The sequence below is a fragment of the Aspergillus melleus genome (assembly GCF_016097325.1).
Source record: "Aspergillus melleus strain CBS 546.65 chromosome Unknown contig2, whole genome shotgun sequence".
Lineage (NCBI taxonomy): Eukaryota > Fungi > Ascomycota > Eurotiomycetes > Eurotiales > Aspergillaceae > Aspergillus > Aspergillus melleus.
This window is the reverse complement of record NW_025763371.1, coordinates 4,381,635-4,396,894: the sequence shown is the minus strand read 5'-3', so window position 1 is coordinate 4,396,894 and position 15,260 is coordinate 4,381,635. Positions and strand designations below refer to the sequence as shown.

At 54.0% G+C, this 15,260-nt stretch overlaps 8 protein-coding genes across 9 annotated transcripts; 5 read left to right on the top strand and 3 right to left on the bottom strand.

Annotated features, from left to right (window-relative positions):
- Nucleotides 1–1,272: 1,272 nt before the first annotated feature.
- Nucleotides 1,273–2,356, top strand: LDX57_004332 (uncharacterized protein; the record flags this gene model as incomplete). Its single annotated transcript, XM_046085992.1, has 3 exons — nt 1,273–1,404; nt 1,460–1,717; nt 1,778–2,356. The coding sequence occupies 3 exons, from the start codon at nt 1,273–1,275 to the stop codon at nt 2,354–2,356; spliced, it is 969 nt and encodes a 322-aa protein (XP_045941955.1).
- Nucleotides 2,357–2,603: 247 nt separating this feature from the next.
- On the top strand, nt 2,604–4,089 carry LDX57_004331 (fungal specific transcription factor domain-containing protein; the record flags this gene model as incomplete). Its single annotated transcript, XM_046085991.1, has 2 exons — nt 2,604–3,540; nt 3,596–4,089. The coding sequence occupies 2 exons, from the start codon at nt 2,604–2,606 to the stop codon at nt 4,087–4,089; spliced, it is 1,431 nt and encodes a 476-aa protein (XP_045941954.1).
- Nucleotides 4,090–4,183: 94 nt separating this feature from the next.
- On the top strand, nt 4,184–4,747 carry LDX57_004330 (uncharacterized protein; the record flags this gene model as incomplete). The annotated part of the gene is made up of 1 exon (XM_046085990.1): nt 4,184–4,747. The coding sequence occupies one exon, from the start codon at nt 4,184–4,186 to the stop codon at nt 4,745–4,747; it is 564 nt and encodes a 187-aa protein (XP_045941953.1).
- Nucleotides 4,748–4,867: 120 nt separating this feature from the next.
- Nucleotides 4,868–7,340, top strand: LDX57_004329. Of its 2 annotated transcripts, XM_046085988.1 has the most exons (3): nt 4,868–5,514; nt 6,009–6,499; nt 6,855–7,340. In XM_046085988.1, exons 1-3 carry the CDS (start codon nt 5,277–5,279, stop codon nt 7,188–7,190), a joined length of 1,065 nt encoding a protein of 354 aa, XP_045941951.1. In that variant the 5' UTR covers nt 4,868–5,276; the 3' UTR covers nt 7,191–7,340. The 2 variants fall into 2 exon arrangements, with proteins under 2 accessions (XP_045941951.1, XP_045941952.1); XM_046085989.1 differs by having other exon boundaries at nt 6,009–7,340.
- A 528-nt stretch (nt 7,341–7,868) lies between these two features.
- LDX57_004328 (sugar porter family MFS transporter) lies at nt 7,869–9,407 on the top strand (the record flags this gene model as incomplete). The annotated part of the gene is made up of 1 exon (XM_046085987.1): nt 7,869–9,407. One exon carries the CDS (start codon nt 7,869–7,871, stop codon nt 9,405–9,407), a length of 1,539 nt encoding a protein of 512 aa, XP_045941950.1.
- Nucleotides 9,408–10,086: 679 nt separating this feature from the next.
- LDX57_004327 (uncharacterized protein) lies at nt 10,087–10,689 on the bottom strand (the record flags this gene model as incomplete). The annotated part of the gene is made up of 1 exon (XM_046085986.1): nt 10,087–10,689. One exon carries the CDS (start codon nt 10,687–10,689, stop codon nt 10,087–10,089), a length of 603 nt encoding a protein of 200 aa, XP_045941949.1.
- Nucleotides 10,690–11,532: 843 nt separating this feature from the next.
- On the bottom strand, nt 11,533–13,003 carry LDX57_004326 (uncharacterized protein; the record flags this gene model as incomplete). Its single annotated transcript, XM_046085985.1, has 3 exons — nt 11,533–11,848; nt 11,918–12,521; nt 12,625–13,003. The coding sequence occupies 3 exons, from the start codon at nt 13,001–13,003 to the stop codon at nt 11,533–11,535; spliced, it is 1,299 nt and encodes a 432-aa protein (XP_045941948.1).
- Nucleotides 13,004–13,502: 499 nt separating this feature from the next.
- On the bottom strand, nt 13,503–15,086 carry pigc (phosphatidylinositol N-acetylglucosaminyltransferase; the record flags this gene model as incomplete). The annotated part of the gene is made up of 2 exons (XM_046085984.1): nt 13,503–14,614; nt 14,720–15,086. The coding sequence occupies 2 exons, from the start codon at nt 15,084–15,086 to the stop codon at nt 13,503–13,505; spliced, it is 1,479 nt and encodes a 492-aa protein (XP_045941947.1).
- Between the last annotated feature and the right edge of the window lie 174 nt (nt 15,087–15,260).

Below are 15,260 nucleotides of genomic sequence, written 5' to 3'. Positions count from 1 at the left end.
CTGCGAGAACGGGCTATTGCCGATATGTTCCACGAAGAAGTTTGCTCCTCTCATGCAGGGGGGCTGATGAAGGAACATGCGACGCCAACTCGCTTCTTTTCTCATGAAGGCATCTTGTTTTTTCGTATCCAACTTGGGGAGCTTGTCCACATCAAATTTGTGCTTGCGACAGTACTCAGGTGTTCGATAGCGATAGTATTCGAGTATCATGGGCCATATCAATCTTGAAATCATCGGGTTACGCTTGTGATATACTCTATAGTCGTCGTCGGACCATCTGAACCTCAACGGTTTGAAATACAGCTTGATTTGAAGTTGTTTGGAGTTTTGAATCACGTCTTTCCATTGAAGACAGACTCTTTGAGACAGGAGGAGGGTGCGTTGGTCGATCTGGAGCAGGATTGCTTCTAGGAGTTCAGGGAGACGGAATGCTTCGTCCGGCTCGGGCTTTGAAGGAAGCATTTTGAATCCCAGCGATGGTATCTCTCTGATAGGACAACTTGATGGATGTTCAGGATAGGCGATGTGTGAAGAAGTGAGGAAGAGGATGTCGAAGGAAACTGCATACGTGGATCCGCGTCATGGTGATATGGAAGCTTGATGGTCCGTCATCCCATGGATTCACTATGACTCCATCACTATTCACTGTTTGAAATTTTTTTCCAAGTCCAGTATGGTTCACTTTCGCTTTCCTTTTTGCATTTGCTTTCTTCTTTTGCATACCTTGAGTTATCGATTATTAGTTAATAAACGGGTCCAATAAACATGTTCTTGTTATGGACTTGCCGTACTTGCTCTTAACCCAGTCACTCTTACTCTTGCAAGCTGCATTAAAAGCTTTTCCATTGATGTGAACAGACGTTAAAGTAGCTTTCAGCGAGTTCATTTTTACACTTAAGCATAACATTCTGCCTGCAGCGTATGATTCCTAATCCCTCGGCCACCAAAGGTGCCGGTCGGCGCCACAGTTCGCATTCCACCAGTCAATCTTGCAGAACGGCGAGTCTAACAAAAACATGATCATGTAGCCGACGTAATAGATTAAAGAAATACGTGGATACGAAGTCAGCACGGATTTCTCAGCCGAATTTGTCAGGTCGGTTGACGAGTATATTCCAGGCTTTTCTTGTATGGGTAGAAGGAATATATAAAGACGTAAACAAGTGTACAAGAAAACACACAACACAATTACCTTGACTGCGTAACCAAGCAACTACCATCACCGTCCAACACAACCTCCAATACACATCCACCGATACAAATCGAATCAACATGTCTCCTCCCTCCCTTTCCTTGGGCACTGCAGCTTGGACCCTCTCGCCGTCCGACACCTGCCAGCAGGACGAAATGCTCCAGATCGCACGCACTCACGGCATCACCGCTATCGACACGGCCAGACTCTACGTATGCTCTCCGACCATGGCATCTAAATAGCACCGGTCGCTAACGCACAAAACAGGGCCAAGGGATCTCCGAATCTTTCCTCGGACAACGAAATGTCGCTTCGGAATTCGAAATCACCACCAAAGCACCTACGGGATTCCTACCAAACTCGGCGACCAAGTCGGCGATCATCCAGAACGGCACGCTCAGCCTGGAGGCGTTGAAGACGTCCAAAGTGCCGATTTACTTGCTGCACGGGCCGGACGAGTCGGTTCCGCTTTCTGAGACATTGGATGGTGTGCAGGGATTGTATTTGAAGGGGGCATTTGAAAGAGTGAGATTTTCGGGATTTCTTCGGAGGCGTTTTGCGCAATATATATTAATGGAGGAATAGTTCGGTCTCTCCAACTTCTCGCTTCCCCAGATCCGCGAAGTCTACGAATACAATAAATCGAAGGGATACGTGCTGCCCACCGTCTACCAGAGTATTTACAATTTGGTTGCGCGAAACAACGAGATCGATCTCTTCCCTGCGCTGCGCGACCTCGGCTTCTCAATCCAAGTCTACTCGCCCATCGCGTCGGGTTTCCTGGTCAAGAAACCCGAAGACATCGAGCAACAGAAAGGGAGATGGGACCCGTCAACTGTCGAGGGGAAGCTCCTGCAAGGCCTATATGGGAAACCTGAACTGCTGAGTTTCCTGCGCGAGTATATCCAACTGGCCGAGACGAGCGGCAGTTCGCAGGCAGGCTTGGCGTATCGCTGGGTGCGATACAATTCGGCGCTGAGAGGAGATTTGGGCGATATGGTGCTACTGGGTGCAAACGGACCGCAGCAGCTTAGAAACACATTGGCGGATTTGGATCAGGGACCGTTGGAAGAGTGGGTGGTGGAAAGGTTGGATGCGTTGTGGGAGGGCATTCGGGAGGTGGCGCCGGTGGACAATTTGACTGTTTGGAAGGCGATGGCTTAGTAGCTTTTCACAATCTGGAGAAGAATTGAGTTCGTGTGGAGAACATTAGTTGCAAGACAAGCCTGACAGCCCTGCTGCCTGCAGTAACGCAGTTGTGGCATCTAGTAGATCTTGCAGGGGAACTGCAACCATTGAGTGTCATCGAACTTAGCATGACGATCTCTCTCCACACTTTCCTGCCCTTTCCTTTTTCTCTTCCTCTCCACATCTTCTACTCCGGACACTCCCCCGGCTCAGCACAGGCACCATGGATTCCCTCGAGGAACCCCCGACGAAACGGCGAAAAGCGAGTCCGCGAGAGATTGGGGTGATGAGGAAATCGTCGGTCGATAATTCCGCCACATTTTTGGGCAGCTCTAGCGGCGTGCATTTTATCCGCATCGTCTACGACGCTTTCGCGCGACGCTCGGCCCATTTGAATCAGAACCAGTCACATTCGCAAACAACAACACTCGTTCCTGGGGAAGACGACCAGCTGGCCTCGAGTCCCCTTGCGGATGCTGCCTCGTTGAAGAATGAGTTGTGGATGCCACATGAATTGGATCATCGGCCCACGACAACGGGGAAAGTGAAGCCGCCATTCGACCATCTCGTGCAATGGACACGCAGCTATTTCGACAATTGGCACCCAATGTTCCCCTTCATTCTGGGACCGTCATTACTGACAATCCTGGAGAAAATCAGCCTGGTCGGACTGAACGGGATCTCGACGCCGGACGTCATCCTCGTGCGGTCCGTCGTGTCCATCGCCCTGATGGACCGACGACAAATGAGCGCGCGGGGAAAGCAAGCACCACCGCCAGTGCCCGCGGCACTGGTCTTTCGCACGGTCGCGCAGGCTATGGAGAGTCTGCACGCGTTGTTCTGCGATCCACCGACCATCGCCATCCTACAGGCCGCGTTCGGCGTTGAGCTGTTCCTGGCGTCGGTGTTGCGGTTGAACGCCGCGTCGCGCATTGCCGGTGTTATCGCACGCACCGCCTTTCATTTGGGATTGCATCGCTGTCCGGCAAGGTTTCCGTGCTTCGGACCCGGAGATGAGGCGCTGCGGCGCAGACTGTTTTGGTCGATCTATTGTCTCGAGAGATACCTGTCGCAGGCGCTGGGGATTCCTTTGGGCATTCGGGATGACGACGTGGATGTCTGTTATCCAGGGACGGAGAGACATGGGGAGAGTGTTGACGGTATGATCGTCTCTCAATTCTATTAACTATCTATCGGACGAGCTAACTTCTGTAGACCCCCGTCTCCATCTCATTACACATCTGGCGCGGTTCTCCCGTGTGCGCGGGCTGGTCATCGAACTCCGCAACAAATCCATCCTACACAGCCAAGAGTCCTCCATCACGGCGACTCACGTTACCGGCGAGTTAACACACTGGTGGAACCAAGTCTACGACGATGTTTACCCCGGCGACGAGGACACGACAACAACACCGGCATCAACAACGCCGCGTCTGGCACCGCTCCATCGGCTACTCCTCACCGTCCTACGCCACGAATCCATCATCTCGCTTAACCGGCCTTTGCTGGCGGCGGAGTCTTCGTCTCCGGAGTACCGCACCGCACTGCAGATCTGCATCGAGTCGTCGCGGTCGCTGCTGACGGCACTGCGGGGGGCCGAAGTGCCGCTGGTGTGGCCGTCATTCACCTGGGGGGTCTGGATGAGCTGTTTGATCCTAGTTTATGCCGCATGGGAGGGTGAGTTTCCTATTCCTGCGGCGGCGAGGTAGGTATACCTTCCCTCTCTATTTGCCTACTCTCTTGGCCAACCCTTGGCCAAGCCAGCTAGTACACTCAGTTACAGTCAAGGCGAGGCAAAAAGAAATGAAGCAAAAACCAGCCAAGAAGCTAACGGAGCGAGGTAGATATGCCCAAACCGGTCTACTCATCCTTCAGAACCTGTCCCACCGAGGCAGTACCTGGCCGCAGACGTGCATCGAAGCGATCCGGGCATTGGAAGCCGCGCTGAGCGAGCAGCCCCCGGATCACGCACCCTACACCCATCTCCACCCGCCGTATATCCAGAACGTGCAGCTTCCGAGCCAGAACCATACGCTCAACGCGCCTGGCCATCCAAATCCGCTCCTCCACGTGTTGCCATCCCAGCCCAGCGCGTTACATCATGCGGGACAAGCAGGGCCCGGGGCAACGAATCAAACGACCGGGGAGGCGAATCAAACTCAACCCCCACCGGGGCTAGATATCGAGGGCCCCACGGTCGAGCAGTCGATATTCGGGGAGGCAGCGCTGGGGATTCCTAATTCTTCCGAGGGGCTGCCTTTTCTTCTGGGGGAGGTGGAGAATCTGGATCTGTGGAGTGTGGCGGATGCGCCGTGGTTGATCCAGGAGAGTTACGATGTGAGCAGTTTTCATCACTTCACGGGGTAAACCGTAGGGGACCGGAGTTGGCCAGTCGGGGCGAGAGTTGCGACTAGAAAACGTGGACGGAAGGGATACGAGAACATCGGAACGCGGGCAGGATGGGGGATGGGGTTGGAGTCGGGTCGGGGTACGGGGAGAGGCGGGTGGTATGATAGGGATCGGCATCTTTTTTGACGCTCTGGGTTTGAGTCTGAGTCGGTTGGAGGGATAGTAATGGCCTGTATCATGAGAGTAACCTTTTTTTCCTCCCCCCGTCGGACTTCAATTGCTGTCGGTTTGCGTATCAGGTGTGTCAGCGTGGCAACCGATCGCCGCCGGGGAAACGAACCTCCGGCGTTTCCCAGCAGTCCGGACAATCAATGTCCGCCGCTAAGTTTTCCCCTCCGTCGGACAAGAACACCTCCGGGGTGGCGGGCTTCCCCTCTCTACTTAAACATGTAAACCAGACAGGGGGGAAATTCGTAGAGTAAACGAGAGATCACGACTCAGAGAACCTGCAGACACAGAACCCGATCGCAATTTTATAACCGCAACGATGAAAACCTACAAGATCGCCACCATCCCAGCCGACGGCATCGGCCCAGAGGTCATCTCGGCCGGCGTCGAGGTGCTGCAGACGCTCAGTGAGACGCTGGGATCCTTCGGCTTGGACTTTTCGCACTTTGACTGGAGCTCCGAGACGTATAAGGCGACCGGGAAGTACATCCCGGATGGCGGATTGGAGGAGTTGAAGAAGCATGATGCAATTCTGTTCGGGGCGGTTGGTGCTCCTGGTATGTATTCTTCTTTTCTTTTTTACTTCCTTGCTTCCCGACCTTTCTTCCCTTCTTCCATTTCTTCTGTTTGTGCCATTTTCTACAGTACGGCAAGTGAAGGTGTCTGTGCTGCACTAGCACACTAGGACGAGGCTACGCCCACGCTACGGCTTCCCGGGGTTACACTGCCTTATCTTCGTTCCTTCGGACATAAGCGTGCATCATGCATAAGGGCACATAAGCTTGGCCAGCTAGAGGGTAGTTCCATCGGACGGTCCACGGCGATAGAATAACCCTGCTGGACTGCAGTAGCTATGCAGGAGGGCAGCACAAATCACAAACCCTCCATCACTAATCCCAACGGATTGATGCACAAGCACAAACCGAGCATTCTGTACTATGCATCACATCGTGTCCATAGTCCCCCCTAGTCACTCCCTACACCGTACACAAGATGGACACCATTCCGGACTCCGAAACCCGACCCTCCCAAGCTAATCACAAATGAATAGACGTCCCCGACCACATCTCCCTCTGGGGCCTCCGTCTCGCCATCTGCCAACCCTTCCAACAATACGCTAACGTGCGCCCGACCCGAGTGCTCCGCGGCACCAGCTCGCCCCTCCGCAACTGCCCCTCCGGCAGCCTCGACTGGGTGATCGTGCGCGAGAACAGCGAGGGCGAGTATGCCGGGCAAGGCGGGCGCTCGCACCGCGGCCTCCCGTGGGAAGTGGCCACCGAGACGGCCATCTTCAGCCGCGTCGGCGTCGAGCGGATCCTGCGCTTCGGCTTCGAGACGGCGCGTTCGCGGCCCCGGAAGCTGCTGACCGTCGTGTCGAAGAGCAATGCCCAGCGCAACGGCATGGTGTTGTGGGATGAGGTCGCCGCGAGCTTGGCGAAGGAGTTTCCCGACGTGACGGTCGACAAGATGTTGGTTGATGCGATGACTACGAGGATGGTGCTGAAGCCGGAGAGTTTGGATACGATCGTGGCGAGTAATTTGGTGAGTTTTCTTTCCTTTCTTTTCCCTATGGAGTATGGTCCTTGTGTGCCGGCCTGTTTTGCCTGTTTGGGATGGTGGTGTTTTTTTTTTACCCTAATTTTTTTACTTTATTTTTTTCTCTGGCCGGGTTGCATCATCCGATGTTTATCCTGAATCCAACGTTAGTAATTGGTTGGGGGCAAGTGAGACAGGAAGGGATATGCAAAAAGCATTGATAATGCCAATGCAATCTCTGAGACTGGAAGTTGTCCGTCTGACCAGAAAAAAAAAAAAAAGAAAAGAAAAGAGGGGCACACTCAAGACTCAATCTACACTCACAAAAATGATTGCTAATCTCCAATCTAATATGAAATAGCACGCCGATATCCTCTCCGATTTGGCCGCGGCTCTGGCGGGCTCCATTGGCATCGCACCGACGTCGAATCTGGACCCGACGCGGCAGAATCCCAGCATGTTCGAGCCGATTCACGGGTCGGCGTTCGACATCACAGGCAAAGGCGTGGCTAACCCGGTGGCCACCTTCTGGACGGCGGCGGAGATGTTGGAATGGTTGGGCGAGACGGCAGCTGCACAGCGGTTGATGGAGGTGGTGGAGACGGTGTGTGAGCGAGGCATTCTTACGGCGGATCTGGGAGGGACGGCGTCGACGAAGGATGTGACCGCGGCGGTGGTGGAGCAGTTGCGCTCTTAATACGGATATGCTTATATTTTCCTAAATACTCCGTTACATACTTTATCTTGCACAGAAGTTTGACTCTGTAGTCTGTAAACGAAAAGTAGGACAAGTGGTCAACTTGAAAGATCAAAACTCCGGACTCCGCACAGTCCGGAGATGGCTAAGCTTCGGACATGTGTTCCCCCGTAGCCCTAAAAGTCTTAACTCGACAGAATTTTCTCCCTCTTCCTGCTTCCGGACAAAGATCATCCCAACAAGCCCTGTCAAGCCTGTCCACAAGTCTAATTTAGTCCCGTTCCAAGTTCCACCAAGGAGTCCAATCACTGTAGCGGTGGTCTTTCGGCCCCGGTCCGATTTTGTGGGTCGTCATGATTCATCCAGACCCGGACGATGCTCCAACGCCATGCGGCATACTTACCTTTTCTCATCCTGCTTCGACCTGCTTCTCCCTCAATCGGAGCACCGGTGATGGTCATCTCCCCCCCTTTCGCCCCATAGGACTTTCGGTGTATGATGCGGGGTCTCCACGCCGGGGGGTTTTCTATTGTTCCTCGGAGATTTTCCAGCTCATCCCACATATAAATCCTCTCACCTCCTTCCTTCCTTTTTTTCTCTTTCTCTTTCTTCTTCTTACAGACGACTTGACGATTGATACGACTAGACGATTTTCTCTCTGTCTCGCCAATTGTCATCATGTTCTTTGGAAAGACCCTTCGTCTGGCACAGGCGTTGCTCATCGTAGCTCCTGCCTTTATCCTCTTCGGTTACAACCAGGCCGGAGTTGGCCCTCTGGCCACGTTGCAGACATGGGTTGAACAGTTCCCCTCCATCGATACCGTCAACACCGAGGGCGCCGAAAAGTCCACCAACTCCACTCGCAAGGGTGCCGTCATCGCCGCCTTCCAGATCGGTGCCCTGTTCGGCGCCCTGAGCTGCACCTACCTGGGTGAACGTCTGGGCCGCCGCAAGACCATCTTCCTGGGTGGTATCCTGGCCATCATCGGATCGCTGCTGCAGACCGCCGCCTACGACATCGCTCAGTTCGCCGTCGGTCGGGTCGTCCTGGGTTTCGGTATCGGCCAGTTCAGTGCCGTCGTCCCTGTCTGGCAGTCCGAGTGCACCTCCGCTAAACACCGTGGCCAGCACGTCGTCGTCGACGGTATCTGTATCTGTCTCGGTTATGTGCTCTGCAACTGGATCGACTTTGGTCTCACCAAGGTCTCGGGTGACCTGCAATGGCGGATTCCTCTTGCCATCTCCTTCTTCTTCAACGTGATCATCATGGCCGCCGTCTTCCTGCTCCCTGAATCCCCCCGTTGGCTGGTCCGCGTCGGCCGCATCGAGGAGGCCACCCGGTCTCTGGCTGCCTATAAGGGTGTGGCGGACGACGACGAGAGCGTGCGTCTGGAAATCGCCGGTGTCGAGAACTCCCTCGAGACCTCGAGCCAGTCCGTCTCCCTCACCGAGATGTTCGCCGGCAAGGACGACGAGCGCCTCCTGTACCGCTTCTGCCTGTGCATCATGCTCCAGTTCTTCCAGCAGATGTGCGGTGGCAACCTGATCTCCGTCTACGTGTCCACCATCTTCGAGGACAACCTGGACATGAGCACCGACCTGGCCAAGATCCTCGCCGCGTGCGCCATGACCTGGAAGTTCCTGTGCAGTTTCATCGCCTTCTTCGCCATCGACCGTCTCGGTCGTCGCGCCGTCTTTATATTCTCGGGCTGCGGTATGTGCGTGTGCATGATCGTGCTGGCCATCACCAACTCCTTCGGCAAGGGCAACCACCAGGCCTCGATCGTCTCGGCCGTGTTCATCTTCCTCTTCAACTCGTTCTACCCTGTCGGCTTCTTGGGCGCCAACTTCCTCTACTGCACTGAGGTCGCTCCCATGCGTCTCCGTGTGGCCATGTCCGCCATCTCCACGGGTAACCACTGGCTGTGGAACTTTGTCGTCGTCATGATCACCCCGGTCGCGCTGGACACTATCGGATACCAGTACTACATTGTGTACGCCGTCATCTCAGCCTTCATTCCTATCAGCGTGTACCTCTTCTACCCGGAGACCATGAACCGCAACCTGGAGGCTCTGAACCACGTGTTCCGCGACGCCCCGACCTGCTGGGACATTGTGTCCATGGCCAAGCATCTGCCTCAGGGCGAAGCCGCCGAGGTGGAGGTGGCGATGCGCACGGCGGAGAAGGGATCCGTCGAGCAGAAGGAGCATGCCTAGCCGCCTTGCCCTGTCTTCTATCATATTAACTGTCTGGTCTGGTTGGTTTAGGTTATTTGAGCTTGTTAAGGTTATGGGATGGTGTTTCGTTTTTCTTTTTCTTTTTCATTTTTCATTTTTCATTTTTCATTTTTGTCTGTCTTTCGGGTGGTTTATTGTCTACCTTGATGATTGGATTTCGGTATATACGCACTTTTTTTACCGGATGAGGATGAGATCCGATGACTCCATATACATACATGCTTATGGTTCTGGACTTAGCGAGCAAGCGAGCGAGCAAAGCGCAACTGAAGCGAATGATACGAAAAGATACAAGACACCCTGGAGGGTCTTGAATGATGAATCAATCAATTCAATCAATTGTCCATATTGTAGATACTATGTAAGGGAAGAATACGAGTAGATTAAAATTTGAATGCTCCTGTTCGAAGAAATAATGACAACAAGAAATTAAGAATACTCCATACCAATCAATCAAACCAATCCCAAAGGTATCTCAGCCAAACATCAAAATCAAATATTCCAATCCACTCCACACATCCCAAGAGAAAACCAAAACCAAAAAAAAGCAAAACACACAAGCAATAAAGCCAAGCCAAGCCAAGCTACCTACCGTACGGAGTAGTCCTGTAGTTAACCCAACCAAACACCTCTCCCTCTCCCTTTAGTTAGTAGTTACCTAGTTACCTCTAGAACCTAGATAAGATCTATACCTCCTCCGTCCTCTCATCCTCTCCTCCCACACCCCAGACACAAACTCGCCCATCCACACCACCAGCACAGAAACAGGCACGAGAACCAACACCCCGACCACGGCGATACGGTCCGCGTGCGCGTCCAAAAGGGCATTGGATCGTTTAACGGGTGTGGAGACCTCGGTGTCTGCGTGTTGGAGATGGCGGAAGTAGGTTTTTCGAACGGGAATAGTACTAGACTCTTTTTGCGTTGGGTTTGGGTCTGGGTTTCGGGATCCAGATGGTGTGGACGAGGGTGAAGAAGGCGTGGGATGGTCGAGATTTAGATTTAGATTTAGATGATTGATGGTGTTATTGTGGGGAGGGGGAGGGAGGAATTTGCCGTGTCCTCCTTTCTCCTTTTCTTTCTGGGTCTGGTCTCCGAGTTCGGGATCGGGGAGCTCGTTATCATGGATATTCGTGGTGATATTGTCATTGGTAATATTAATGTTAATGGAATCTGCTGTTTTGATTGTTGCTGGCGTGGTGGATGGGATGGCTCCTGTTCCAATTTCTGGTTCTGGTTCGGATTCGGATTCGGAGGCCATGGTCCCTGACCCTAACTCTGACTCCGGTAGGACCTCTGGTGGCGTCGTTCCGTCGGACAGGTTCCATTTCCACGGGGATTCTTTGGAGAGGGAGGGTGGAGACGGTGGGGGTTTCGGTGAGGTTCCTGAGGGGTGAGGGGGAGGAGATGGAGATAGGAGTTGTTGGTGTTGAGATTGATATTGATATTGGTCATGGTCATTGATTATTGTGCTGTCAATGATATTATTGTTGATGTTGGTGGGTGAGATGGAAGTGGAACCCTGTTCAGGTGCATTCTGTACGGTCGGAAGGGGTCTCCCCAGGACGGAGAAAGGGAGCACGTGGAACAAGAAGAGGGATTTCTTCATTTTTGTTCGTGTCACATTTTGCAGGAAAGAATATAGTGTATTCTAATACTGACTTCTACAGTCAATTATTTATGTTCACCTGCTCTCCTGTTCGGATCCAAAACAAAGTGCTGCTTCCGTCCAGAAGATCTCCCCCGTGCGCGAGGCCGCTTGCGGATTGGTGGTTGGCAGTTGGAAATTAGCTGAAGATCCCTGTTTGCATGCAGAAATGCACTCGTCTGATTAGTTTGTTTACTTTAAGTACTTTAGGTACTTAAAGTAATTTAATGAGGGAGATCCTCGGGGGTTCTGGGCCAATGGTTGACACATGTGTCTGGTAGCTTTATTATGTTTTATGTAGGACAGGTGACATTCAATGGGTTATTGTCTGTACGATTGTCTCCTGTTCTTCTTTCATCTTATTCTTTCCACTTCCCACCTTTCACTCAATACCCAACCTCCTCTTTCCCCGAACAAACAAAGACCCCAGACAAAGCTCCAGAAACAAAGATCGGTCTAAGACCTCTCCTTAACCCCCTCACTCATCGCATCAACATGCTCCCACTTCAGCGTATCCTCCCCCAAACTCCACGCCATCACACCCCCCAACTTCTCCGCGTCCACGATGTCCCGGAACTTGCGCGCGATCGTCTCCGGCGTGTCCCAGGTCCAGAACAGATGGTTGTCCGCGTCTAGGTAGTACTGTCCGCCGGCTTCTTCGTCCGTCGTGCCCTCGGCTAGTGCCTTGCGCCAGCTGTCCAGCACCGAGAGACCCTTGCACTCGCCGTAGTCGCTGAGACAGCCCGTTTGGCAGAAGTCGTCGCCCGTTCCACTACATGATTTGTCGTTAGCTTGTTGTCGTGGTGGTTGTCAAAACAGGGGATGGAGTGTAGGGACGTACCAGTTCCCATATTGACTGCAACATGTCCCTGCAGGACAAAACGTCCCCGCGTTAAACCCACACGTCATATCCGTACTCTCCTTCAGATCACTCGGCGCCTCGGCCATCGTACTCGCCTCAAAGGTCAAGACCCCCGACTTGCCCGTATCCCCACCATCCGCCGTCTCGAGAGGCTCGACCTCACACCCGATCGGATGCTGCGCGTCACACTCGCCCTTCGTGGTGAACCACTTCGCATAATACGCGACGCCCAGGTTAATCTTATCCGCGGACAGTCCGACCTCCTGGTACGCGTGCACCGAATCCAACGAGTCGACGACGCTGCTGTGGTGCACGGTGACGTTGTTCCGTCGGTTCATGAGATCGTACGACATCACGTTGACCATGTCGACGGATTCGAAGATCTTCGGTCCTTGTTCGGGAGTGAAGGCGATCATGTCGATGCGCTTACCCGGGACGGCGATAGAAAGGAGTTTGTTGGGGCCGAGGGCTTCGCGGAGAGCAGCGAGGAAGAGAGGGTAGGTTTCAATTTCGCCGGTTTTCTCGCTGTTGGGCGTTTTCTTGTAGTCGTCGCCGTTGCCGCCGGGGTATTCCCAGTCGATGTCTAGATTGTTAGTCTTGGTCCATTTCTTGATGATGCGCGGGTATCGTCTGGACAGGAACATGTGTAGAAGGAAGATGGGGAGAGATCCCTCCGGGCAACTAACCAATACCATCAAACCCCCCCTTCTCCACGACAGCAGCAACATTCTTCGCATACCGCTGTCTCGAAGCCTCGTCTTTCGCGCCCTCCGCAAATCCACTCGTGTCGCCCCAGCCGCCAATTGCAAACATGATCTTCGTTCCTGGCGCGAAGCGAGCGCGGAACGTGTCCACGCTCTCGAACGGCGTGTAGGTTGGCTCGGAGTCGGAGTTGAACAGCTTCGCCTCCGCGAAAGCCATGATGGCGTGGGTGATCGCGCTGGTCTTTTCGGTGCCCGGGAGCCCCACGGTGTGGTATTGGTCGACGTACATGGCGAAGCGGAGGGCGGTTACCATGGGGGTGAGGAGGGGGAGGAGGACTAGGGGATTCATGGTGAACTTCATTTTGAGTTTTTTGCTTTATTCTCTTGGAGAGAATGTAAAAAGAGAATGCAAAAGAATGAATGGCTCGAGTCGATGACTCGATCTGGCCGTCTCTGTACAGGGCAAGAGGGTTAGTCGCTGCTGTTGTCAAGAAGGTGGAAGGAAGACGCGACGTCCACCTATTTATGCCCAATGCCATATTTATTATGGTCCTGGCCCACACAAAGATACAAAGAATGCTGCTGTCACAGATCAGTAACACCGTGTTCCAGCTGACGGTCTCCTGTGCTACTTCGACAGGTCCAAAACCCAGCTGAGATGAAAGGGATAAAGATGGCTTCCACATTCCAGCCTCGCATACCAGGTCCAAAATATTCAGATCAGCCATCATTCCTGGCACAAATTCAGACAAAAAGGTCTATTATTGACGCTGTGCTAGATGTAAAATATCTCGCCAGACAAGGGTTTTCCGACTTGGCTGCAGGGTTCTCCTCATGCCAGTCCCGTCCATGTCAACCGGTCAGTCCCATCGTCGAATGATCGGCCGTGCTGGATCCCAGGGTCCGATCACCACGTTCTTATACTTCTGTAGGCTGATCAGCCACCAGCTGCACCCGCCCATCGCTAGCGCCGTCAGCATGCTGCCTAGGATCGATCCCACCACGGCCGCCATCCATCCGCCGCGCAGCGTGATCCCCACCGCACCCCCGGCAACAATGACCAGGACGAGCGTGAGAAACACATGCCCTGTCCACGAGATGTGACGCAGCTGTCGGCGAAAGATGGGGAACAGTCCGAACACTTCCATCGAGAAGAGCATGAGACTGAACACGTGCGTCGTGGACGGCAGACGCGACGCTAGCACCGTCGATGCCATCACCGCCGCGTTGGTAGACAGCGAGGCTGGGAAGTTGGTAGCACCGGCGCCCTCTCCGCTGCCGTAGTCGAACGAGAAGATGTTGATCATCAGCAACCAGCAGCTCAGCGTCCAGATCGAGTCGCTAGCCGTAGATTTCGTCAGCGATTTCAGTATCGGGCTGAGACCCAGCAGCGCACAGTAGATCAAGAACGCCGACTTCACCGTCGACAGCCGTTGGCGGTTCCTTGCCGACAGCAACGACGACTTTCCAGTGTCAAACCGACCGACAAACGCATTCGCTTGGCTTGTAGTCTGTTGCTGCTGCTGCTGCTGCTGCTGCTGCTCCTGGGCACTGTCCCCTCCATCCGTTTCATTCATGGTCAACCCCAACCCATGCACCTGTCCGTCCTTCTGTCCGTGCGACCACCCGGCCGGATTCCCCGAGCTAGTCAACGAGCTAGAACTCGACCCGTCATCTCCTTCCAAGGACCCATCGGCCCCCTGAAACCCCTCCCCTTGTTCCCGTAGCATCCACGAATCCCAGAGAATCCAACCAAACGCCGACCCGACGCTGCCCCAGCAGACGACCGAAACGGGGCTGACGCGCCCCTGCACGATGCCGACGAAACAGCACACGAATATAATGACGGAGCAGACGTGCTGCACAATGACGGTCGAATCGGCGACCAGGGGCCAGAAATCGTAGGGCCGCACGCGCGGGTTGCGTTGGAGATGATCCAGGAAGGTTTCGGTGTCGGTGTAATTATCAGGATCTAAAGAGCCAATGCCAATGCCAATGCCAATTAGCCTCTCTCATTTCATTTCCCATTCAAACAGAACCCCCCGAGTCAAATGAACCAGAGGATGTAACCACCTACAAGACTGCTTCACCCAAAGAAGCTTCTTCCACGCCCCCTTCCGTCTGCGTCTGCTTGTGCCTCGCACTTTACGGGCATCCTTTCGCCCCGGCGCAGGCAGCGGTCGCAACGCCGCCACGGACGCCGCGGCGCCGTTCAACACGCCGACCGAGTCATCGTAGTCGCCGGTGCTGGTGCCGGTACCGTCGGCGGTCGATCGCGTACGTGTCAGCGACTGCGTATAGTAGGCGTCTTCAGGGGCGAGGCGGGTCGGATCGGGCAGGGCGCGCTGCTGCGCGGGAGATTGGTGGCCGACGGTTCGGTAGGGATGGGTTTCGACGGGGACGGGCGGGGGGACGGGCGGAGGCGAGTCGGACAATGAAGGCATCGAGCAGACGCGGATTCATTTGTGAGGCATGGCGAATGCTACTGTCGGGGAGGAGAGGAGGATAAGATGAAGATGGAGATGGAGATGGAGATGGGGAGAGTAGATGACGATGCACTAGCCAAGACGCTAAGTCGGTTTCGGAATCAACAGAAGTATGAACGGGAGTAAAGATCG

Excerpts from the sequence above, each read along its gene's own strand:
- LDX57_004329 (XM_046085988.1), top strand. The coding sequence starts at position 5,277 with ATGAAAACCTACAAGATCGCCACCATCCCAGCCGACGGCATCGGCCCA. Across the intron at positions 5,515-6,008 it reads CGGGGCGGTTGGTGCTCCTG|ACGTCCCCGACCACATCTCC; the intron begins GTATGTATTCTT and ends ACAAATGAATAG. Across the intron at positions 6,500-6,854 it reads CGATCGTGGCGAGTAATTTG|CACGCCGATATCCTCTCCGA; the intron begins GTGAGTTTTCTT and ends AATATGAAATAG.